At 38.8% G+C, this 26394-nt stretch overlaps 1 protein-coding gene across 1 annotated transcript; it reads right to left on the bottom strand.

Annotated features, from left to right (window-relative positions):
* Positions 1 to 156: 156 nt before the first annotated feature.
* hmga2 (high mobility group AT-hook 2) lies at positions 157 to 26394 on the bottom strand. The gene is made up of 5 exons (XM_077500491.1): positions 26012 to 26394; positions 25014 to 25100; positions 23989 to 24039; positions 6231 to 6263; positions 157 to 1727 (listed from the first exon to the last, which is right to left on the bottom strand). Exons 1-5 carry the CDS (start codon positions 26111 to 26113, stop codon positions 1659 to 1661), a joined length of 342 nt encoding a protein of 113 aa, XP_077356617.1. The 5' UTR covers positions 26114 to 26394; the 3' UTR covers positions 157 to 1658.

The raw sequence follows: 26394 nt of genomic DNA, 5'->3' as shown, positions 1-26394 counted from the left end.
AAATGACATCACAAGGGCTCAGGTAAACCAATCACAGCTCACCTGTTGTCTAGGTTTGGTCATGTGACATTCACTAGCTGAGCTGTGATTGGTTACCCGAGCCCTTGTGATGTCATTTTCAGTCCACAGCAAGTTGCAAAATGTGTTTTTAAAGCTACTAATTGGACATGAAAAATAATGAAAATATCAAATTTATTATTGACTGTCAAAAATGGTTAATAAGTATCCCTGATTTAAGCAAAGTATCCCTTTAATGCGTTCAAAACAAACATAAAATATGTATTTTTTTAGAAATACAAACAATGCACCCCCAAAAAAAAAAAAAAAACTAAATTTCTGGATATCGTTAAATCGATGTTGATATTTGTCGTCTCTTAAGTTGTAACGGCCGCAAACCTGACTTGAGCTTCTTCTTGGATCGCGCCGGGACGCGCCTGATCGAAACGACACAGCTGCGGACAAAAATGCGGTTTCCTCACGAGAAGACGTCAGCGAGCATTGACCTCGCTTTTCAAAATACAGTATTCATAAAGTCAGTTCCAAACACATAAACGCGAGCGCGCGCTGCCCTTCCCTTGCGCGTCGCTTCGGCGACGTTTCAAGAGCGGATTGTGCTGAGTCGGAGGTAGTTTTGGGGAAAAAAAAAAAAAAAACGTTGAGAAGGCGCCGCACATCAGTGACCACAAAGCACTGACGTAACAAGCGGAGCGATTTCCACGCAAGGCTCCAACCTTGCGTGTTACAGTGTGAGATGAGATGTCCGATGCCAGGAAAAAAATCCAGGTATTGTTATGTTCTGAGGTAATGCGTGTTGTGCTTTCATGAGGTTGTTTTTGCAAGGCAGACCATCTGAGGATTTATATCTTTGCAGTGCCACATTGGACAACGGAAGTTTAAAGCTATGTTGTGCATATGCAAGCAACTTAATTAAACAGGAAGTCAACCTTAACTCATTCACTGCCTTTGACGGAAAAAGACGTCAAATGATGCAATGCATTTTTTCTGGGCTGGCAGTGAATGTGTTAAACATTTCTTGACGACATGTGACCTCGCTAGTCTAAATATGACATTCTGATTAATATTACATTTGCGGAATAGGAGTTATCAAGAAAAATCCAGCCGCTTTTATCTATCACGGGGACACTTGCTGTCGACCAATCACAGTTCACCTGTTTTCTGAAGCTGAGCTGCGATTGGTTGTTGTCTGAGCCCTGAGCAACGGTGATGTCATCTTCAGTCGGCAGCGAGTGGCAAAATGGCCGGAAAAAAAAAACGGCTGGATTTTGCTGCTTAACTCAAGTGTCTCCCTGTCCTTGGTGGTCACACGTCAGTTTGCAACAGGCGGCTGTAATATTTGTACAATACATTTCTCAGTGGCGGAAAAAAAAAAAAAAATCGTTTCCGAGACTGTTAAGAGCGACCACATGGCCAAAGATGTGTTTGCATGTTGTGGAAATTGGAAGAGAAACATGCAGATTTCTGCATCCAGCATCCAATGACAAAGTGAAATACTGGACATGGACTGAAAAAAAACAAAAAACGTAAAATGACATGTGGAAAAGATTTAAAAAAAAACAAAAAAAAAAGTGGTCAAGGTAGTCTTTTCCCTTTGAAAGACCTGACAGCTGAATGAGGTAGAGCTTTCATGGTATGGAAGCTTAATCTTCCTCCGGGGACTCCCCAGCCTCTTCTTCCTCCTCCTCCTCCTCTTCCTCCTCTTCTTCTTCCTAGCAAGGAAGAAGATAAAATATGCCAGTTACAGTACAAAACATAATTGAGTATAATAACCTTATTTATTGATTGATTGAATTTTTATTTTTTATTTTATTTTTCTTATTATTATTATTATTATTATTATTATTATTATTATTAATTCAATCTCTGGTGTAATAACCTTATTTATTGATTGATTGAATTTTTATTTTTCATTTTATTTTTCTTCTTCTTCTTCTTATTATTATTATTATTATTATTATTATTATTATTATTTCAATCTCTGGTGTAATAACCTTATTTATTGATTGATTGAATTTTCATGTTTCATTTAATTATTATTATTATTATTATTATTATTATTATTAATTCAATCTTTGGTGTAATAACCTTATTGATTGATTGAATTTTTATTTTTCATTTTATTATTATTATTATTATTGTTATTATTAATTCAATCTCTGGTGTAATAACCTTATTTATTGATTGATTGAATTTGCATGTTTCATTTTATTATTATTATTATTATTATTATTATTATTATTATTATTAATTCAATCTCTGGTGTAATAACCTTATTGATTGATTGAATTTTTATTTTTCATTTTATTATTATTATTATTATTGTTATTATTAATTAAATCTCTGGTGTCATAACCTTATTTATTGATTGATTGAATTATTTTCTGTTTTATTATCTGTTCTCATTGCTGCTGGACATGTAAATTTCCCAGAGGGAGCCATCCCAAAGGGATCAATAAAGTCAAGTCTAAGACAACAGATTCGTTAGGAAATGTACAAAAAAATATTGCATATAATATAAAAAGTCAATGGCTTTTGTCATTGGATTTTTCTTTTCCTGAACAGGCAAAAAAAAAAAAGATTTTAATAATTAAAAAAAAAAAAAGGAAGTGACAAGATACATTTTATTTCTAATCTCCAACTTGTGTCATACAAGTGCAGCTTTTTTTTTCTTTTTTTTTTCCTACCATAGCAGAACTAACACATGACTCCCTCCTCGGGTGAGATGAATTTCATTTTCCACATGGCTTCATGTTATATGGAGAGGCTAACTGGCACGATTTACAACCTTCTTCCTTTCCCAGGCCACGGGAGCGAAAAGCCACCGAGCGGCCGAAGCGTTTTCTGAAACGTGCAGCGCCGCTTCCATTCATTAGCGCTCGCAGGCGGCGCCCTTGAAGGGCCCGCTAAATGCTACCATGTGTGACGAGGGCAAAGGAGAACGACAGAGGGAAAAGCGTTGTGGATTTGGCGTGGGGGGGGTGTCAACAACCCCACAAAAGAACCCTTTAATCATATTGGCCTGCTATATACAAACTTGACAAAGAATATTGCATGCAGGCAAGGTGAAAGTGTGAATTCTGATTCAAAACTAAAATCCTGTTAAAATGTTTTTTTTTTATTATTTTTTCGGGAAACTGATTGCTTGTATAGTCGAGTTATTTTTTTTAAATTTGTTATGAGAAGCGTATTTCCAAAAAATGTCTGAGTACATCTCACAAATGGAACGCGTCTTTTCCGCGCACGAGATTAGCATTGGTTGTTAGCATTAAGCTAAACAGACAGTTTAAACTGTACATCTGCGGTTGAACGTGACTAAACTAAAAATACACCTGGTGATTGAACTTTTCACAACGTGGCTTGAGAAATAAGAAAAAAAAAAAAGAAAAAAAAGAAAAAAAAGCTAAAGCAGAGGTGTCCAAACTACGGCCCAGGGGGGCCATTTGTGGCCCGCCGTCCATTTTTCAGTGGCCCGCAACATATGCTAAAAATGGCATTTGACTCAGTTCAAATAAATTAACAAAAACAAAAATGTTTGGAGATGGTCAAAGTAAGAAGGGAGCGTGTCGAAAAACACAGGTGCCACGAAAACTAACGAAATAACTAAAACTAAAATTAAAAAAAATGTTAACGAAATAAAATAAAGGCAAAAATGCTTTTTAAAAAAACGAAAACTAACAAACTACATTTTATGTTTACAAAACTAACTATAATTATAGCAAACATGTCTTTGGTAAATAAATTAATGCATGAGCCTTTGGGGATGATTTCAAAGGTGAGTCGATTAGTCGATTTATTTTGATAAAAACTGGAATAATAATGATTGAAAGTATGTCACACAGAAGTGACATGATCTAGCGGCAGCCAATAGAAAAGCACCAAAAGATGACATCGCTCCTATGGTGTTTTTTAAATATTGCGCACAAGGCAAGGCAAGGCAAGGCAAGTTTATTTGTATAGCACATTTCATACACAAGGCAACTCAATGTGCTTTACACAAGGAAAGACAACACATAAGCATCAAAAAACAGTAGTTAACATTCAGAGGAAAAAATTTAAAAAAAAAATAAAAAATAAAAAATAAAAATAGGTTACAAAATTTACTAAAAAAAAAAAAAAAAAAAAAAAAAACATACAATAACAATCTTAAAACATTATTCAACAAACTTTAAAACATTTAACATAAGGAAGTTTAAAATAATATTAATATATTAATATATATAATTAATATTATTAAAAAAAGTAATACACATTAAAAAAAATAAAAATAAATAAAAATAAAAAATAAAACTAATACTGAAACTAACTAAACTAAAACTGAGCATTTATTAAAGAACTAAAACTAATTAAAAAAAAACTAACATAACCACCCTGAAGCTAATTAATACTAACTACATTTAAAAAACAAGACTCAAAACGAAATAAAAATTAAATAAAAAATTCCAAAACTATAATAACCCTACTGCCATATTACAAATAAATTGGTTTATGTACTGTAGCATTTTTCTACAATTTTTATGACCAAACACAATTTCTCTTCATAACATCATGTGGCGCTTGCGTCCCTCTGATTTTCTGTATGTGGCCCTCAAATGAAAAAGTTTGGACGCCGCGAGGCTAAAGAGTTTAAACTCGCTTCCGGATGCGTCAACCCTACCCCACCCCTCACAGCGGAATGAAATGGTTTTTGAGGTTTTGCTCTCGCCGGGCGTTGTTTGGGCTGAGATAAAGCAGCCTATCAAAGTGGGTGAGCCGGAGGACATTTTTATGGTTTGCAGCTCCCCGGGCCTCACAGCACCTCCCAACGACTTCAAGAGCCGTTCCCACACAGCCACAAATCAGAGGTGAGTTATGCAAAAGCGGCCTGTACCAGCAAACACAAGGAGCTGCGTAGATTCCTGGACAGTGAGGGAATGCTGGGGGGGGGGCGGGGGGTCCTGTGTCATGTTTCACTCACTCTACCATTCTACTTCCATTGGCCCTCTAATGAATGTACTCACATGGGGAGCACACGGCATAACTCACAATTATATGCTACATCTGCACGTGTGGGAGGGGGGAGAAAAGGAGTGCATGTTTTGCAGACAGAGACAGAGAATTTTCTTTTGTCTTGTGTGGCGAATTTGGGTTCCAAATAGAGAACTAACAAGCCAGCCTCGAAAACGTGAGTCATACTGAATTGATTTTCTGAATAAGTGGAACCTGTAAATTAGTGGTGTTTTTTCATTTTTCATTTAAGGGCCACATACAGAAAATCAGAGGGACGCAAGGGCCACATAATGTTATGAAGAGATATTGCGTTTAGTCCTAAAAAAAAAAAAGTACAAATAATTTATTTGTGCTTTTCCATATTTAGAAAAATGCTACAGTATATAAACCAATTTATTTGTAATATGGCAGAAGGGTTATTATAGTTTTTATTAGTTTTCAGGGTGGTTCTGTTAGTTTTTATTAGTATAGTTCTTTAAAAAAATACTTATTTTTAGTTTAGTTTGTTAGTTTCAGTATTATTAGTTTGTTGTTGTTTTTTTAACGTGTATTACTTGTGCGCAATATTAAAAAAACAGCATGGGAGCGACGTCATCTTTTGGTGCTTTTCTATTGGCTGCTGCTAGATGACGTCACTTCCGTGTGACATACTTTCAAACGTCATTATTCCTGTTTATATCAAAATAAATCTACTAAAAATCACATTCAAAATCATCCCCAAAGGCTCATGCATTAAATTAATTACCAAAGACGAAAACAAAGGACGTTTGCTATAATTATAGTTAGTTCTAGTTAATTTTGTAAACATAAAATGTACTGTAGTTTCAGCTAGTTTTTGTTTTTTTAAAAAAAAACATTTTCGTTTTTATTTTATTTCAGTAACAATATTGTTTTTTTTTATTTTAGTTTGTGTTTTCATTAGCTTTAGTTAACTAAAATAACTTTTAATGGCACCTCCCTTCTTACTTTGACCATCTCCAAACATTTTTGTTGTGTTTATTTTATCTGGACTGAGTCAAATGCCATTTTTCGCACATGTAGCGGGCCACTGAAAAATGGACGGCGGGCCGCAAATGGCCCCCGGGCCGTAGTTTGGACACCACTGCTGTAAAGTATTTTATTTGAAAGCCATATTGCCATACGGTAAATACTTGACATATACCAATCAATACAAACCATTCAGAGTCAAATGCTTACAGAGTCCACCTGCATGATCATTTTCTTACCTGAGCAGGCTTTTTCTGGACGACTTGCTGCGGCTGCAAGAAAGCAGAAATGACAATTTACATCTACATAATTTTATTCTCACCATTGACACAAACGCGGAATAAAAATTCCAAAATTCAATTCTCAAAACCCGACTGGAATACTCCAAAGTATTTTGTTGAAGCACCTTTGGCTTCAATTAAAGCTTTTCAGTCTTTTTTTTTAAGATTCTATCAGTTCTGTATAACAAAATATTCCTTAGTTGCATCATCAGTAGATGTAGAGAACTTATTTCATGATCAAAATGTATCAGCCTGTAAGTGCCTGGGTGGCAAGAAGGAAGCCTTTTCTGACAAAGAAAAACATCCAACCCTGCTAGATTTTGCAAAAACAGACACGAAGTCCCCCCCCCCCCCCCCATGCAGTCAAGGAACACGTTTTATGTCCTGATGTTTTGTGGCCAAGTCAAACTTATTTTGTTGACCCTTCTAGGTCAGGGGTGTCCAAACTACGGGCCCGGGCGCCATTTGCGGCCCGCCATACATTTTTTTTGTCAGCCCGCGGCAAATACTGCAAATAATTTTTCAATGCTGTTTAACTCATTCACTGCCAATGACGACTATAGACGTCAAAAATCCAAGCAAACAGCCAGTGCAAATTTTGACAAGAAATGTGAATTTAGTTTGAGTTATTCATTGTTTTCATTCATAGTTATTAATCATTGTTGTTATTGATAACAACGATGACAACAATTTCATTGTGCGTAGAACGGATTCCTGTTACCTTACAACACGGGCGTTGACGTTTTTGTGGTCGGTCTTAGTCTTACTGAAACCACATACTGGGTCTCGGCCTCCAAAAGTCAATTTTAGTCGACTAAAATTGCTCTTTATTTTTGTTGACTAAAATTGGATTTAAACTAAAATACAATCAGGTGACTGAGTTATGACTAAGGCCGTAATTAAATTTAGTTAGAAGACTATAACTAAAACTAAATTATTATTATTTTTTTAATAAAAATTTTAATTTGAAATTTTCTTTCTTTCTTTCTTTCTTTTTTTTTTTTCAAAATTAACACTGGCTGTTTGCTTGGATTTTGACGTCTATAGTTGTCATTGGCAGTGAATGAGTTAAAAAAAATAAAAATAAAAAAAAAGAGAGATGTGAAAACATCACATTAGGTTAATGGTTCTTAAGTGTGGTCAGTTGACGACCGATTGTTCTTGTTGTGGTTCAGAATGTCAAGTTGGGATCAGCTGCTGCTCAGTGGAGAGGCGTTTCTATTATAGTGGCACACGGGTCACTATTTGACTTGTGACTGTTAGTTTTCAATAAGTAACTGCACATTATATCAACAATTTATAATGTCTTCATTGGTTTTTACCACGTTTAACTCATTCACTGCCATTGACGGAAAAAGACGTCAAATGATGCATTTGTTGCTGGTCTGGCAATTAATGTGTTAATAAATAACTTAAAAAAAAAAAAATCAAAGCGGGCCTTGCAGCTTTCTATTTTTCTGTATGTGGCCCTCAGAGGAAAAAGTTTGGACACCCCTGCTCTAGGTATATTTGCTCCAAATGGCAATCAATCAATTCTGACTACAAAACAGAAGATGAAGATGTCATGGTTTGGGTTGGGTTTTTGTTATGGTTTCTTTGTTGATCACTTGAGTTGTTTTCCTTGTTTGTCAGTGTCTCGTTTTAGTGTGATCATGTTCACCTGTGCTTGTCATCCCACACGCTTGTGTTCAGCCAATCAGTTCCCTCACCCACGTGTGTCTTGTCCAGGTGTCCCTTGTTGTGTAATTAGTTTGTGTGTATTTAGTCACCCGTTTTCAGTTCACTTCTTGTTGGTCCATTGTCATTTCCAAGTTTTGCAGTTTCTCCCGTCTTGCCTTGTTATTTGAGTTTGCTTTGATTTAGGACTTTTGTTTTTGTCGTTTCCTGTCTGCACCTTGTGCAGTGTGCACCAACTTGTTTTTACATAAGTAATAAAACCCTCTTTTGTTTGTACATTGCCTCGGCCTCCACTTGGGTCCTCAACGCCCCCCACAAACCTCGACAGAAGAACTTTTTGACTTTTAACATCACAGTATGATTCAACAAAGTAATAGCTTAAGGGTCACAATCACAAAAAACGTTAGCAGTGGTTACAGAGGATTTATATCCACTCCCATTGTATCTTTTACGTTGCCAAAGTAAACGAAAAGTAATATAAATTGAGCGATAATAAAAAGCGAACAATTTTACAGGGTGTATCCCAAGGCGAGCCTGAGTTTTATGGCTGGAGGCAAAGAGCCAAAGGAAGCAGCTACCCACCGCAAGGGCATTACGAGCTCCACGGGAATGTTGGTGGATGACACGCGCTATATAGAATGCAGCTGCCCTCCACACTCCATTGACATTGAGACCTAAGCAAATTGAGACTGGATGAATGTCTTATTTGGATTGACAGCAGTAAGCTCGATATAAATGGAAACATTCCTAGGAAGTAATACTACTGTTTGTGATAGTGATATTGTATCCACGATGGACATGTTTATCTGATGATACAAATAAAGTAAGGCATGATGACCCTCGTTTTCATTCAGCTTTTCTATCACGTCTTCAGGCTTGCATACGTAGCGCGAGGGACGTCCTAAGCCGTCCCAAATCTTCGCAGGAAGTAGCATTAGGGCAAGCGAACAGCTGAGCAGCCCGGCCGCTCTGAGAATGTCAAGAGAACATGGAGAGTATCCTGTGCTTGTAATCCAGGCCAGCTGCAGGCCACTGAGCCCCTCCGTCCATGCCAAGATCACTTTTAGCAGCTGGTGCGTTTTGGACCAGCTGGAATGCCAAAGAGGTTCTAAACACACAGCTACGTGGTCGATGCCAACACCGGATGTGTAACACAAGTAAGGTGCAAAAACACAGCGGTTCCAAGTTGGAAGTCTTATCGCCTACTGTTTAATGGTCTCGTGCTTCTACGGTGCCTAAAAATAATTCAGCACGTATAAAAGTGTATGCATCTGTAGGTGGATGAAACGAGACGATGTATAATCACATCATAAATCGTTTATTTTACTTATTTATATTTTTAAGAAAATATGCCTTTAATTAACCCTATAAAGCCTGAACCATGAAATAAATATATGTGAGAAAATTCTGTTTATTGGTTTTCTGTTTATTTTTTTGAAAATCCAAAAAAGCCCTCTAATGCAATGCATGTGTCAGATCATGTCATGTTTTAATGGGGGGGAATTATTATATGAAATAGAGAGCTCAAAATGTGTTGTATTTAATACAGGGCTGTCAAACTCATATTAGGACAGGGGCCGCATGGAGGAAAATATATTATCAAGTGGGCCGCATCGGGAAAACAACGGTATATAAAGCCTTCTGTATGCTCTAGCATAAAAAAATAAAAAATAAAAAAAACGTATAAATACGTCTTTGGGACACTTAGAACATTAAAAAAAACATATTTATACGTTATTGGGAGTAAATGAGTTAAAAGTAACAGTGGAGCTTATTCTATTTCTATTTCTACTACTGTTCTTTGTTAATTGTACTTTTCTGAAGAGTTTTACACGGAACATGAATTTGTCAAAAGATCCCAAGTAACGGCGTATGTCATTAAAGAAAAAATGTACACCCTTACAGCACACTGTTCTCTTCCAGTGCCCCAGCTAAGACCCTTCGCTCCTTTTGTCCCACCCTCCCAAAAAGAGAAATCACCGCATTGTCTTTCACTTACTGCGGCGGCTTTTTGATGTTGCCCAACTCTGACACGATGAATCACTGGCAGGCCCCAGCAGCTGCTCAGTCGTACAAGTGATTCGGGAGACAGCTTGAGGCGTAGCACGAGGGCAGCCCATTCAAAGGAATGTTGGGTAAGAATGACTCAAAAGGGGGAATGCGGTTGGGACCCCTTTCTCGGCTGAAACACAATCCCCCCCCCCCCCCCCCCCCCCCGCCCCCCGTCTGCCGCTCGAAGAATGCGAGCTCTCCTCGCGGGCTTCTCACCCACCCAGAAGTCTCGTCCGATCAAAGGGAAAAGCATTCACTCCCCAGAAAGTACACTGCACAGGCCGCCATTCATAAGAGACTCAAGGCCACTCAGCTTGCTCCCCATCTTCTCCTTTTGTGTCGAAAAGTTTTAGCTCCGACTTGACTCACTCAGAAATGTACACGCACGCGCACAAATGACGTGATCACTTTATACCAGTTAGAATGTTTGGCAGAGAACAGCTTAACTAGATCAGGATGAACAAATGGTTTATTAACTCATTCACTTGCCGCAGAAGCAGTCCCGTTCACTCCCGGCTGTTTTACAGGATTTTGACTGATTTTGCAAGGCCGACAGAATATTGTGTTCTATTGCTATAAAAACATGGAACCTATCAAAAGAAACAAAGTCTCTTCTTTCATCAGGAAAAAAAAAAAGTATGTTTCTATCTGTTTCCGTTTTGCAGCAATTAGCATTAGAAGAGAGCTAAATTTCATCAGTTTTCACAAATCTATTCAAAATTGTAAGTAATTGAGCTTTTTTTCTACATGGCCCTGGTTGATCTCCTTTGCTCTGCTGCCACCTGCTGGCCGTTTGTGTAATAACTACCATTTCTGCAACCGTTCTTTGCCGTTGAGAGGCTGCATCAAAGCCTTCTGTATGCTCTAGCATTAAAAAAACGTATAAATACGTCTTTGGGACACTTAGAACATTAAAAAAAACATATTTACACGTTATTGGGAGCAAATGAGTTAAGAATCGAAACACAGAGCATCAAGTGCCGGAAGCACGGATTTGATCCCTAAATGTAGTCTCCCGTTTATTAACTCTTTTACTGCCACACGTTATAAAAAAAAATTTAATATGACAAAGGCATTTTGATCATTCACATCATCCAAAAGTTACATTTCATCAAATTTCGTCATGTTTCATCGTAATTTTATACGCCGGCATCCCCATTGTAAAGAGATGAAATGCTGCCATCTGCTGGCCATAGTTAGTGTTTTTGATTCCACAACCTATTGAACAGGCAGTGCTGCATTTAGATGTTGCACTGCCCAATGATTTAAAAACAAAAAAAACAAAACACAACATAGTTGACGTTATTTAACGTTTATGGCGGCATACGTCGTGATTTTAAGAATCGCTATTAAACGTTTTTGGCAGTCAAAGAGTTAGATGAAATCCTGTCCTGGTATCGGTATGAAAAAGTGGTAAACTAAAACGATGAGACAAAATCTAACTTGAACCGCACTGCATATAAACAAAATGCAGATTTGCGGCCTCGTGGCCTCATTCCCGCGCCGAGGTCCTTGCAGAGAGTTTTCGTTCCACCTTAAGATAGGAGCTGCTGTTTGCTCTAGTTAACCGTTACTGAGCCCGCTAACCTTTGCACCTCCTTTGAAGCCCTGCTGGATAATTGGAGCAGCGAGGTTCAACCTCCACAAACACATACGGCTGCGCGGGCGAAACGGCTGTAATGGGATACGCATCAGACGGGCCGCTACGTAGCGGAGGAGGCTGTTAAAATCTGGAATGCTTGACATTTAAATAGTTAAAGTTTAACAACTGTGCCTAATAGAGCACTTTGCCTCGGTGAACATTTTACTTCCGTGGTAGGTTTGTGGACCACTTGGGAATAAACACTGTCTGGCCAGAGATACAACAGATAAAACTGCGACAATTAAACCAAAGACGACGGTTCTTAGATGCAATATATTTTTGGTGAGGGGGACATTTACACATTTATTTGCTGAAAAACTTGCCTGTGCACCATTTTGTAATCAATGCAAAAGGATGCCTCATCTAAAAAATGTTTAATCTATGTTGACCTGAGGGGAGGAGCTTCAATTAGTCAGGTCATCGCTTTGTAGAATAGAATGAAGTTGTTATTCTTCCTATTCGCCCGTGGATTAATTGATTAATCAGATCAAATTCATTCTGTATTTAACTCATTCACTCGCCGCCATTTTCACATTTCGCAATCCCGTTCGCTCCCGGCTGTTTTACTGGATTTTGACTGATTTTGCAAGGCCCACAGAATATTGTGTTCTATAGCTATAAAAGCATGGAAAAGTACGTTTCTATCTGTTTCCGTTTTGCAGCAATTAGCATTAGAAGGTAGCTAAGTTTCATCAGTTTTCACAAATCTATTTAAAATTGTAAGTAATTTAGCTTTTTTCTACATGGCCTTGGTTGATCTCCTTTGCTCTGCTGCCACCGGCTGGCCGTTTGTGTAATAACTACCATTTCTGCACCCGTTCTTTGCAGTTGAGAGGCTGTATCATGTATATGTAAAAACAAAAAAAAAACGTATTAATACGTCTTTGGGACACTTAAAACATTAAAAAAAACATATTTATACGTTACTGGGAGCAAATGAGTTAACATCAAAATGTCCGTGTGATATGCAGGTATATCGTCCACTTGGGGTCACCATAGTCATGTTCCACACTATATCCGGTGAGTGACGTGGGAGTCGTATCAACTACGAATAGCGAATTCGTCATTTCCCCATTGGGAAAAGTTTTTTTTTTTACAATCCAACTTGAAAAAGGTTTACCCTGTGTCCTGAAAAAGAGTTTATATCTTAAACCATCCTCCAGATGCAAGCAAAAGAGTTACGCTTATCAGCAGCTTCCTCGTTGACCAAACATTTTAGTAAACATTGGCAATGTAAACCTCAGGTAGTCGTGGCGACACAGGTAAGCACACAGCTGCAGTTCAAACAGACATTTTCCCGATTTACCACGGTCACGCGAACACACGTCAAGGTAACGTTACGCCAAGTGGACCAAAATCATGCACCCATTGAACACGGTGGGAAAAAAAGCGCCGTGTGTTTTGTGAACATTTGCTGGAAACGCTTTGTGAAGTTCGCCTCGCTCCCACAAACGGTTGAACATGCCGCTGACCCGTTGACGCCACCCACTGTCCCGACAGCCAGTGTGCCCCCACCAGAGTTATGAATTGCACCTATCAGGGTCCGGCGATTAGGGGGAATTTGCCGAAGGGCCCTTTGTAGAGCAGAAAACTGTCTGTCGTTGTAAGGAATGTGGAAAATTCCTCACAGACAAGCAGCCTTTTGTTTGGAGGCTTTTTTTTTTTTTTTTTTTTTTTGAACGGGGGGTTGCTGTGGAAGGAAAGAAAGGCACAGACAAATTGGACTGGCTCCATTTAGGAGCCTCTGCTGTTTGAAGTGAAATCTGTTCCCAGGAGGGGAAAATAGAAGGTAAAATGCAATGCAACAAATTTGCTCTGTCTCTTTTTTTGTTTGTTTGTTTACAGCAGTGGTTCATGATTTTTTTTTAATTTATTTATTTTTTATATTTTTACACCAAGTATCATCTTAAAAACATATACCCAGTTCTCTGAGTACCACCTAGGCCTAAGTGTTCATCATATTTAACCATACTCTAAGCCCCTAAAACATTATACATAGTTTTAACTAGGGATGTTCGATACCACTTTTTTTTTCAGACCGATACCGATACTCAGACCCTCAGTACTCACCGATACCAACTGCCAATAACAGTAGTACATTTTGACAAATAAAAAAAGTCACTAAAAGATTTTTTTAGACAAATATATTTCCTTTAACTCTTTGACTGCCAAAAACGTTTAATCACGATTAATACAATCACGACGTATGACGCCATAAACGTTAAATGACGTCAACAACGTTTTTTTGTTTGTTTGTTTGTTTGTTTTTAATCAATGGGCAGTGCAACATCTAGGTGCAGCGCTGCCTGGTCAATGGATTGTAGAATGGAAAACACTCACTAACTATGGCCACCAGATGGCAGCATTGTATCTCTTCAATGGGCTGCCCCAAATTACAATGAAACATGACGAAATCTGATGAAATAGAATGTTTTCAAGGATGACGTGAATGATAACGTTTTGATAACGTGTGGCAGTAAAAAGAGTTAATTTTGACAAGACAAAAACTCTTCAATAGTCTTAATGCTCAACATAAAACACAAAAATGCTCTTTTAGTTTAAGATTCACAATTTTGAAGTATTTCCAAACCGGTGAAGTTTTGGTGAAAAACTGCTGCAAGCTAGCGCCAGCTACAGGCAAGGAGGACTCACTTAACGTCTTCCCCCTCTGCCATCGGTCGCTTGTACTCGAGTACTCGAGTATTTGGAAAAAAGGCTGGTATCGTTTTAACATTAACACTGTGCTTATATATATAGGAAAATTCTAGAAAATATACAAAGAAAATTGTACTGAAATAAAAAGTTTAATATCAAACAGTTCCTAAAGAGTAAATGCAAACCGATTGCACTGAAAAGTTGAATTCAACTGAACTGCACTGTACTGCAATTTGAGAATGAGTGCTTCCAGGATTTTTGCAGAACACAAGAATTACACTCCCGCTTGTTCGACCAGACTTGCACGTGTTACGAATTAACCTGTCGTGCCGAAACGGCTCACTTCCTGCCTCGTAATAGCGGCGGCGCAAGTATGCTAATGGAAAGAAAGTCTGTATCTATTTTAAGGAATTTGAACAAAAGAGCGGCAATGTGAGGAGGGGTTGGGGGGGGGGGGGGGGGGGGGGGGGGTCACAGGACACCCCGAGACAGCTGTGGAGCTTCCTGTCTAAAACAAACAGTCGGTGAGCTAAGTGCCCTCCCTCTGCAAACGCACTACTTAATGTTTATTTGTAGATTGTGTTAAACAAGGATCATTACAACTGGGAACATTTTTTTTCTGCTAATCTAAATATTGAGGAGTCGTTACAAATTGGTTTGTGTGATACTGCATGGATGGCGGCCCAAAAATTCCCTCTCAGGGGAATTCCAGGGAGTTTGAACAATTTGCCAGGTTTGCAGTCGCCTCATTTCCTCATTCCTGTGTGCGAAAGGAATAAAAGGAGAATTTGCATATAAAACAGCTGTTTTGGTGTGAAATGATTAAAGTCGTCCACAGAGCAGCAGTAGGAAAAAGAGGTGGGAGCTCAGGATAATCGGTGAGTGACCTGTGGAAATCCACTTATGTCCTCGGAGACCTCCTAATACCGGGACAAAGGTCTCTCGTGGCTGGAATTCAGCTCCTCTACAGTCAAAACTGGAGGAAGGTGTGTGGGGGGCGGGGGGGAGAATGTAGGAAATGAGGCAAGGTCTCTGACCACCAACACCCCCTTTTTCCCAAACCGCTCACAAACATTCTGTGACTACGTTTACATGCACGCAATAACCCTTTTAAAACGCGAATATTGGGAATATTCGGGTTTTGAAAGACCATGCAAGACCCCTGGGGTTACTCCTTTCATAACCCGAAGTCTGGTTCATATAAACGCATTCGGAATACCTCGATTGAACGGGTTATTCCAAACGCCATGTAACTTGCGCATGTAAACGCGTCATTCCGATTGTTTCAGAAACCCGAATTCTGACCTTAACCCGAATATTGCCTGCATGTAAACGTAGTCAGTGTGTGTGATCTCTCAGAAACCCTGAAGGAACTGGTCTCGTAGCACCTTGGGGTGTTAAAAAAAATGTATTCGGCAATATATCGCGATATAACATCGCGCAATTCTCGAATCGATTCAATAGGCGGCCGAATCGATTTTTTAAACATCCATTTTTGATGGAAAAATATTCACCAAAACATCTTAGGGTTCACACCTTAAGCATGAAAGAATGTTATATTAATGGGACATTAAGCCTTAATATTTTATTTCAATGCTGTTCAAACATGAAACAGATTACAACCTGTATAAGACTGAAGTTTCAGATAAATAAATCATACATTTTCATGCAAATCTTACACTGTACAAGTTTACTGATTAGTATTTTCTAAATATGAATATAAAAAAAAATCACAACAGAACTTATAAATTTGTATCGAGATTAATCGGTATCGAATCGAATCGTGAGGTACTAGGCAATTCACACCCCTAGTAGCACCCATCTAAAAATAACTTAAGTGCACTCTGTCCAAGATTCATTGACCGAAGATCAAATATAGCCAGAATATAAAAAACAAAACAACCCGAAAACAGTATCTAAAAGATGTTATCATTTAGTGAGCTAAAAAAAATAGTGAATTAAGTCAATTTGACCTTTTGATAACCAAAACAGGAGCACTGAAGCACAGAAACAGTCTCCCGGGTGACATATGATGGAGCCAGATGAATGAGTGTGGATTGTTAATGACTTTACGGTTTGGCAGCTTGGGGTGGCGCCGTTAAGCACATTGCCTGTACTGAACTAATTGTACGAACATATTGCAACTATTCAAAAAAACACACACTGTGACTGAATGAACAAGAAGTCTCCTTAAGTCGTTTCTGTGCAACGACTAGCTCTGTAAATGCTACGTTTGCAAAGACACTACCTTGCTTTTTGGTCTTTCACTTCACTGGTTACGTCTCATTTAAAAGTTAAAAATCCTACTAAGAATTGACACACTGTGCAGCCGGGAGCGGCCCACTGACACACATGTTGATGCAGAGAGAAACATGACAAGTCGACATGCACAAGCAACCCCTGTGCTAGACTGCTATTTAAAAAAAAAAAAAAAAAAAATACCGGTAGACAAGGATGTGAGCTCGCTGTTATATTTACACAATTACATGACCTGTCCTGCACTTAGTATCGGTGCACCATAATCAGAAAACGTTTTAGGGGTGTCAAAATTAGTGTGTTAATTTAAAGTTCCGCCCCTTACTTGGAAAGCCTGTACTTGTGTAATTCCAACGCACATCCACGTTCAACATTTAGCAGTAATAAATGTAATAATGATGCATATATTTGTGGAGACTGGGGTCAAGTTGTATTTTAAAATGCAGAATTTCATAAGGTACTTCACATTAAAGATTAAATAGCTCTTAATATGAAAAGAAAAATGCACTGAGCTGTCACCAACATCTTACAAATGAAATTATGCCATCTAGTGGCAGAAAAATGACTGACACAAATCAATGTCACACTCGTTTTTTACACTCCAGTAAAAAAAATTAATTTTAACTCAATTTTATGAGTAATGAAATGACTGTATAAATGACTAAAAGATGCAGCCATATTTCTATTAGTTTAACATTCCCCTCCCCCCACACTTTTATGTTAACAAGTGTATGAAAATTTAGAAAAAAAATATTTGATTGTACATTTTATTGTACATTTAGAACAGATATCAAATTTGAGTTAACTATTGAAGTCATGGGATTAATTAGGATTAAAATTTTTAATATAGTTAAAACGGGTTTAAAACGGATACACTGTTGGGCGATCAATTGCAGGGCAATTGTTTGTGGTTGTTGACTAGGAATCAAGCCTTGACTAGCTCTGTTGCACCCGTATTAGTGTTGCAACATGCATTCCCCACAGCTGCGATGCCCATGAAATGATATCCATCCATTTTGCATAGCCCTCGTTCAGGGTTGCATGTAAGCCGAAGCTTTTCCTAAGCTGACTTATCAGTCAGCTATGTAAGACATCACATTGCCAGTGATCCAAGGAGATATTAGTCACGCCGCATTTTTAACATGGAAATTGATTCCAAAACTGAGCATGACTCATACAGTGGCCAAACGAATGTTTAAAATAGTCAGACTTGGATGCGCCACAGTTCTGACTCACTCCGGACCCAGCAGATATCCTGTCAAAAAAAAAAAAACAGAATTTTCTCGAACAGCTGTTTAAAGTTTGACACGAGCGATCATAATAGAACATTTTCCCCCCTTCCTAACTCATTGACTGCCATTGACGGAAAAAGACGTCAAATAATGCATTTTTGCTGGGCTGGCAGTGAATGTGTTAAACACAATGTGCCAATATATTTTGTGATTATATTGCAGCCTCCTTTTTTCATTTTTTTTTTAAGGCAAATGTTGCTTAAAAATCCACCAATTTTGGTTACATCTCATCTTAAGTCATTGACTGCCATTGACGGAAAAAGACGTCAAATAATGCATTTTTGCTGGGCTGGCAGTGAATGTGTTAAACACAATGTGCCAATATATTTTGTGATTATATTGCAGCCTCCTTTTTTCATTTTTTTTTTTTTTAAGGCAAATGATGCTTAAAAATCCACCAATTTTGGTTACATCTCATCTTAAGTCATTGACTGCCATTGACGGAAAAAGACGTCAAATAATGCATTTTTGCTGGGCTGGCAGTGAATGTGTTAAACACAATGTGCCAATATATTTTGTGATTATATTGCAGCCTCCTTTTTTCATTTTTTTTTTTTTAAGGCAAATGATGCTTAAAAATACATCAATTTTGGTTACATCTCATCTTAAGTCATTGACTGCCATTGACGGAAAAAGACGTCAAATAATGCATTTTTTGCTGGGCTGGCAGTGAATGTGTTAAAGACGAGCGCTGCTTTTCACACACTGATTGTCGCTAAGGGCTCTCCAAAGCCGCTGGCCAAATGCCAGGAAGTGCTGCTCATCACCTCGGCCTTCTTCCTCGCTTCTCCAAACGCTTGGCGCTTGCCACCGGTGTCTGACACAAAGCCAAGAGCAGCAAAAGCCACACCGTTTGGGAGTTTTCACCCTCTCCGCTTCACACTCCCCCCCCCCCCCCCGTCGCACGCGCTCGCGCCAAAAGCACTTGCGCTTCCTCTCCCATTCAGCCGGTCGTTTCCGCAGGGTTGCATGTGGGCCGTATTAGTCTCACAGTAGCCTCCATTGAGAGCTTGCGCGGTCACAGAAAAAAAAAAAGAAAAAAAAAAGAGGAGTACGAGCGCGAGCATGAGAGCGTCCCGGGTGTGAGTAACGTCAGACGCGACTGCGGAGAATCGAGCACAAAGAAGCAGCTGTGCGCGGAAGGAAGCGCGATTGCGGAGAGAAACCGGCCCACGGGTGGAAAAGGAAAGCTGTCCGCAGAGTCGGACGAGTGATGAAGAGAAAACGTACAAATGCGTACGGTGCATTTCCCACTTGGCGTGATTCAACTCGAGGCTCAGAAAACATTAGTCTGGATGTCACGGTCCCTCGGAAGAAAACGTCTGACTCATTTCCCACGTCCAAGCATGAGTCAAGGTTCAGTCATCCTTTCACGTTTATTCGTGTTAGTATGAATGCGGCCAACATACCTGAAGAAATAGTAAGGACTTAAATCGAGTATGTAGAGAACAAGAAAACTTCAAATGCAGAACATCTCAACTTGTTTAGCACTATACACTATATTATGTGTAATAGGGCTCAAAAAATCAACACGGCAATATATCGTTGCGGGCCTCATTGCAATACACGTATCGATACGCAGGCGTCAGAATCGATATTGCCCGTTAACTTTAAATAGGCAGTTAACGTTTGCCTTTGCAGCTCGCATTGTACCGAAAAAGTAAAAACCGGCAGCGTCTTTGAAGTTAATTGCCTTCAATTAATGCAAAAAATAGCTCACCAGTGATTGGACGCTGTCTTGCTAAGATAAATAAAAGCAAGGAAGAATATCAACATTTATTTACTTATAAACTTAACATTGCACATGTGTCTTAATGTACCAATTTGCGTATATTTTGTTTAAAAAACGAAATAGAATGTGTGACATGAAAAAAAAAAATGCTGTTTTTATTTAACCCGAATATTTCAAAATAAGCACATTTTAGAGCTGTAATTTTAATACTTTGATATTTTTACTCATATCGGCTCGTGCCTACGAATAAATTTTCCCGGTGTGTCTGTGAAAACTGGTCCTTGCTCTGCAGTGCGTACATATTTAGACCAGGCATGCTGCTTGGTGGTAAACTAGAAGACCTACGAACAAAAGCATAATAAACGAATCTTTTAGGTATACATATGACTGTTATTATAAAATGCAAGTAAATGAATGTGAAATATCGGGATACGTATCTCCTTGAAGATCAAGTATCGGGCTACATATGTATCGCGATACGTATCGAATCGTGACCCCTGTATCGTGATACGTATCGTATCGTGAGGTGAGGTGGGCAGGTGCGGTAGACTTACACATTGTGTAATTCTTACATATTGTGTAAGTCTACCAGCTGCAATCGTGTGGCAATGGAGAGATTTAAAAAAAAAAAAAAAACGGATCCATTTTGAGGGCACATTAACCCGCCATCATCTTTGACCAACAGAGGAAGCAGAAGCTTCCTTGTGCAATTGAGCACCTGCACAAAGAGGCAATAAAGAGAGGCAGCGGAAAAGGAAATCGGAACGTTAACGTTTTGGCAAGTTGAAATATGGTCCGAGAGTCAAAGAGCAACCCAAATCTCCTCTACCACCCAACTCAATACTCTCAAAAGATTTAAAGATGAAGTGCCAGTCCAATTACTCGGCCTTGGTCTATATTTAAATAAGAATTATTCAAAGAGCGCAATGTACTTTGCACTTTCAGCCATTAACAGTAGATAGGCCCAACATAAACAAAAGCATTGTAGCTGCCACACAAAATTTTAAGCTACATGTGATCCATCTCGGGGCATACAGTTAAGGATTTTTTCCAAGAAGTGCAGACAAGATCAGGCATGCACATCACAAGCATATGACTCTTACATTTTATTGAAGCAAGACGTTGGATTTGAATGCCTTCAATCTTTCTGCCGTTTATCAAAAGAGGAATAATTCTTGGCAATTCAGCAGACAGCTGAATGAACAAGAAGCAAATTATTCCACAAAAGGGGAAATTCTTCAACCATTCTCTCTGAATGACTTCATGTCTGACTCAAACCCAGGAAAATATACTCTGTTGCAAATACAGCAGAATGTTCAATAGACTATAGGTTATTATTATAGATTTTAAAAAAAAGATTCAATTCAATATGCTGCCGTTGAAGAAAGATTCAAAAGGTGTCTCAATCTATTAAAAACTCTTTTTACTGCCAAATGTTACCCAAAAAGACAAATCCTAGATTGCCAGACGATTTTGAGCATTTTCACTCATCTTTCAAGGCAAATAGAACATTGTTGACGTCAATTAACGTTGATGGCAGTCCTCGTTGGGATTTCTATTAACGTTAATTAACGTTGACGGCAGGAAAAGAGTTAACCAGAGGATTTGATCCTAAAATCCCGATTGCACAGCCCAGCACTGCTATCCATATCTATGAAAAATAAACTGGTGGCCTAAGAAAGCAGTTCTATATACAGGCAGCCCCTTTGTGTTGTCAAGTGGTTATCTAAAGAGCAGACTGTCTGTAGTTGATGTCAAGGCTAGAGCGTGGGCGTTGAAGCGGAGGTGCATGTACCTGGGACATGCAGGCACCAGCAGACACTACTACAAAGAAGGCACTGCGGCAAACTTCAACCGCTTGTTATCAGTTCGGTCCAATGGTTCAGTGGCGGCCTTGCAGCTGTGTTGAGAAACTGATTTGCTGGGGTTGTTGCTTGGTAATGAACTTCCTCACTTGGCTCATCCAAACATTCTCACAAACTGACCTGTCGCATGCTTTTTTTTTTTTTTTTTGGTGTGGGCTCTCCATATTGCAGTTTTTCACCTATTGTTATGATAAACCACCAGACGAGAGCAGCGGCGGGCAAAATACAAGTATAGGGATATACCGATTATCGGCCGGGCCGATTATCGGTGCCGATATTTGACTCGTTGACAAATATCGGCATCGGCCGTTTTACGAATTTGAAGGGCAATAAAGCTATGTCAATCAAGGGCAATCAAGTTATATCATTAAATAATTAAAAAAAAAATAATTTAGAAATTATGTTGAAATTTTGGAAAACTTTATTTACAGTAGAAAACTTAAGAAAACGCATTTATTTATGTATTTATTCACTTATTTATTCACTGCAAACACTGAGAAGTCCCAACACTTTTTAATTTATTAAAAATAATGAAAAAAAAAATTTTTGAAATTATGTTGACATTTTGGAAAACTTTATTTACAGTAGAAAACTTTAGAAAATTTATTTATTTATTCACTGCAAACACTGGGAAGTCCCAACACTTTTTAATTTATAAAAAAGAAATAATAATAATAATAATAATAATAATAAAAGTAAATTTAGAAATTATGTTGAAATTTTTGAAAACTTTATTTACAGTAGAAAACTAGTTATTTATTTGCTTGCTTCGTTTTGAATTTAGCTTAACACATGCTGATGACCCTGGAAGTTCCCTACATTTTCTACAATTTCTGTTAAAATATTTAATTAAACAAAACTGTCTATTGTTTATATGTTTTAAAATGAAAAAGGTTCTTTTTTTTCTTTTTTCTTTTTACACAATTATTTTCTCTTTTACTGCAAATGATATCGGCTTGAAATATCGGTTATCGGCCCCCTTGACGACGAATAATCGGTATCGGCATCGGCCCTGAAAAAAACGTACCGGTCTATCACTAATGCAAACAGTCCATCTCCCCACACCCTTCCTGGTGGCACCTCTGACTCCATTTCCTTGCGCTATCAATCACGCCTGTCACTTCGGTGCTGATAAACACGGAGACCTTCAAGCTGTCAGATGCATTATTTCAGTTTTCCTGTGGTCAGGCTGGAGGGTAAACATTTTCTTTGACTGATAACGGCAACATTAAGGGGGGGGGGGTCTCCTTGAACACGTTTCGGTGACGCATTGAGGTGACATAATCCCATTTAATGACGCCACAAGTCATTTCTCAAGATTAATATTAAAAGCAGGCGGAGGGGGATCCCGAGGGGTAACAAAAGGCTTTTCAATAACAGGAAGTGAGCGTGTGGTAATAAAATCATTCACTTGAAGTGTCTCTTTTTCTCTCTCAGACTTTCTCATCTATTGTTTTTTTTTTTTAACCTGCACTCTAAAAACAGCTAGGTCAAAAATAACCCAATGTGGATCAAAATGGGACCAACGCGCTACTTGGGTCAATTTGACCAAACATTCTGGGTCATTTTGTACAAAACTACCCCACAAAAATTGGACCATTTTGTGTAAAGCAACCCGGAAAGTTGACCCAACTAGAGTGTAGATTCTAAAAGCAGTTGGGTCAAAAATAACCCAATATGGGTCCAAAAGTGACTGACCCAACTTTTCATTGAGCACATTGTTTTTTGAGGGATGTCAAAATGAGACCGCCTCATTACTTGGGTTAATTTGACCCAACTTTCTGGGTTTTATACAAAATGACCCAATTTTGAGGGGGTTGTTTTGTACAAAACGGCCCATTGATCCAAGTAGAGTCTACACTCTAAAACCAGTTTGGTCAAAAATAACCCACCGACCCAAATTTGTGTTTTTTTCATTTATCACAAAAAATTACATTATTTTTGTCAAACAGGACCAACCCTGTTCTTGAGTCAATTTGAGACAACTTTCTGGATTGCTTTGTACAAAATGGCCCAATTTTGGGGAGGTTATTTCATCATACAAAACGACCCAGAAAGTTGGGTCAAATTGACCCAAGTAGCGGGTCGTTCTTATTTTGGCCCAAATTGGCTTATTTTGGACTCAATTATTTTTAGAGTGTGGTAAGTTAAGGGCTCGAAAACGGATTCTCAAATTGATACTTTTGATACCTCCAGCATTAAAAAGAACACTTAAACCAGTGAGATCTTTTCTAAAAGTAAATAATACTTTTTCTTCTGCCTAAGTGCATCATGGGTAAAATCAGTAACAGGCTTCTCAGCCTGCCTGTAGACACAATGACAAAAGCGTAAACGGTGTCATGTGTTGACCTATTTCACCTCCACAAACAACCAGTCAATAAATTATACAGAGCGATTGTAGAAAAACAGCCATGGTGAACTTCAAGAAAATGTGGATGAAAAATCAAATGATATACTGCAGCACAAGAATGCATGCCGGCTGATTATTTTGAAAGGGAAGTTTTTAGTTCCAGTAGGCAGCAGTGGTAAAGAACCAACAACTTACCCATTTCCTGGGTCGCCCCCTGCGTCTTTTCTCCCCAGTCGCCTCGACTTTCTGCGGACACGGGAATTGAGAATTGTGAGATGTGCAGTTTAAGATTGCACATAAATGGAGGATAATAACATTAACTCTTTCAATCCCAGCCATTTTCACAGAAGCAACCCCTTTTGCTCCTGTCTGTTTTACTGGATTTTGACTGACTTTGCAAGGTCCCCAAAATGTTCTGTTGCTATAAAAACATATCCGTTTCCATTTTGCAGCAATTAGCATTAGAATATTGCTAAGTTTCATCATTATTCACAAACCTGTTGAAAACACTGGCAAAAAGAGCTTGTTGCAAATGGCCCTGGCTGATCTCTTCTACTCTTCTGCCACCTGCTGGTCGTTTTTTGCAATAACTGCCATTGCTTTAAACGACCTCTTCATGTCAGAAGCTCTATCTTTATGCTTTAGCATTAAAAAACAAAAAAAAAAAAAACGCATAAATATGTTTTTGGGAGTGAAGAACAAAGTATTGAAAAACGTATTTTTACGTCTTTGGGTTTGCATGAGTTAATAATCATATTCACTCAGATACAAACTGGCTGTATCAAAGCTATCATTGTGTTTGCTCAAAATCAGGTGCATGTTATGCTCCCATTTTGGGGAAACGGCAGTCTTTTTATATTGCATGTCCCATTACAATGCTTGGCCCTCTAGTCTGTATACTGCAGTCCCAATTCGACCTGCTACATTTTTTATGTGGACATTTGATGGTCAAAAGGAAAGACAATACCCTGTTTAATTAATCATCAGTGTGTTTTAAATGGCTGAGCAGAGATGCAGAAAATGTTTCCAGCAGCTCATAGTCAAATTCATATCATAATTGACCTTACAAAATGAGTCGTGTTTTATTGTTTAAGAATTGAGTCAATTGTGCAGAATTAGATTGAATTTAGATTTTTTTAAACTTTTTTATTTATTTATATATATATATATACCAATGGCGACATATCATGGATGTGTGTCATTCAGGTGTTGGAACGCACCCTCTGTGCCGCCTTCGAGGGGCCCTTGTTCTTACTTCCTTTGGGGCGGCCCCTTGGTCGCTTGGGGACGGGCTCTCCGCTCGGCTCCTGGTGGGAAGAACGGGGGGTATAACATGGGTGTGGAGAACAGGAAACAAAAGCGGGGAGCCCCCACCCCACAACATCCCCACCTCAACTCACACCACATGCACACTGGGCAACCCCTCTCGTGTGGGTCCCTTTTCAAGCATGTGCTCATTTGCTGGTGGTGGTCCCCCATTTGGTCACTGCTTTATGGGTCAAGAGCGACGCTGACAAAGGTTGCGAGTGTGTGTAACAATCGCGTGCATGTGTGGGCTGACACTGGGAGGTGTTTTTAATTCCCTCTTATTCTGCACCTTTTAGCCAAATAATGAATATTCATCTGGAATACATGGAAAAGATGACAATTTTTAATACGCATATATCTATAGTGCGTCATACTGCATTAATCATTTGCACATTTCAGAATTGCTGCACTATTACACACTTCAGCTATGACTAGCTGCATGTTGTATACATTTTGTGTTTCTTAAATGTGCATTTAAGACACACATAGTGTTTTTGTCATTGACAAACGTGAGTTTGGCAAATTCCTTTTGTGTACTTGGCCAGTAAATATGATTGAAATTATAATACTGATTGTGTTTTAGGTATAAATAATGTTGGAAAAAGTGACTCAACAGTGAATTGCACGTGTTCAAAAATGTCCCACTTGTTGTGGTGTCTGGGATTCAAATCATGGATGTCTCTAATTAAACCTCCCAGACTGCAAATAGGCACATTCCTTCTTTTTTTTTTTTTTTTCTTCCACAAATATGTCACATAGGTGACAGAGTCATGTTACGCAAACTGCAATCAGTTACAAATGTGTTTGTTTTTGACGATAGAATGAATCAATGTGCATTAGTTTACAATGAAAACAAATGTAAATTAACCTTGTTATGTTTGCATTAACACATACATGAAGTTATACTGACTTTTTGGAGTTTCCTCGGTCGCCCCGGTCTCCTCTTTTGGGGCTCCGCGGCCCCTGCGGGCTCCTGGGAGCTCTCGCCGGCCTCGTCCCCGCGTCCACTCATGCTTCCCGGTGGATTCTCCGTTCAAAAAAAAAAAAAAAGAAAAGAAAAACACTTGTAGATTTTGTTATCCAGTTAGCGGCTTTGAACGTTTGGGAGAAGCCTGGAAGTTCGGGTACGCGGTGAGCACCAGGGGGCACAGCGGGACATCCGCGTCGGCGACGCCGGAGGAGAAGCGACTCAACTCGGCTTACAGGGCACCGCGGCACCGCAGTACACCGAGCAGCAGCGGCGAGGCGTGACAGCTCGGCACGGACCGACTGAGAAGCATGCTAAGCGCATCC

This window comes from Festucalex cinctus, chromosome 16, assembly GCF_051991245.1.
Source record: "Festucalex cinctus isolate MCC-2025b chromosome 16, RoL_Fcin_1.0, whole genome shotgun sequence".
Classification (NCBI taxonomy): domain Eukaryota; kingdom Metazoa; phylum Chordata; class Actinopteri; order Syngnathiformes; family Syngnathidae; genus Festucalex; species Festucalex cinctus.
The sequence above is the reverse complement of the archived record's forward strand: the minus strand, read 5'-3'. Positions and strand labels throughout refer to the sequence as shown.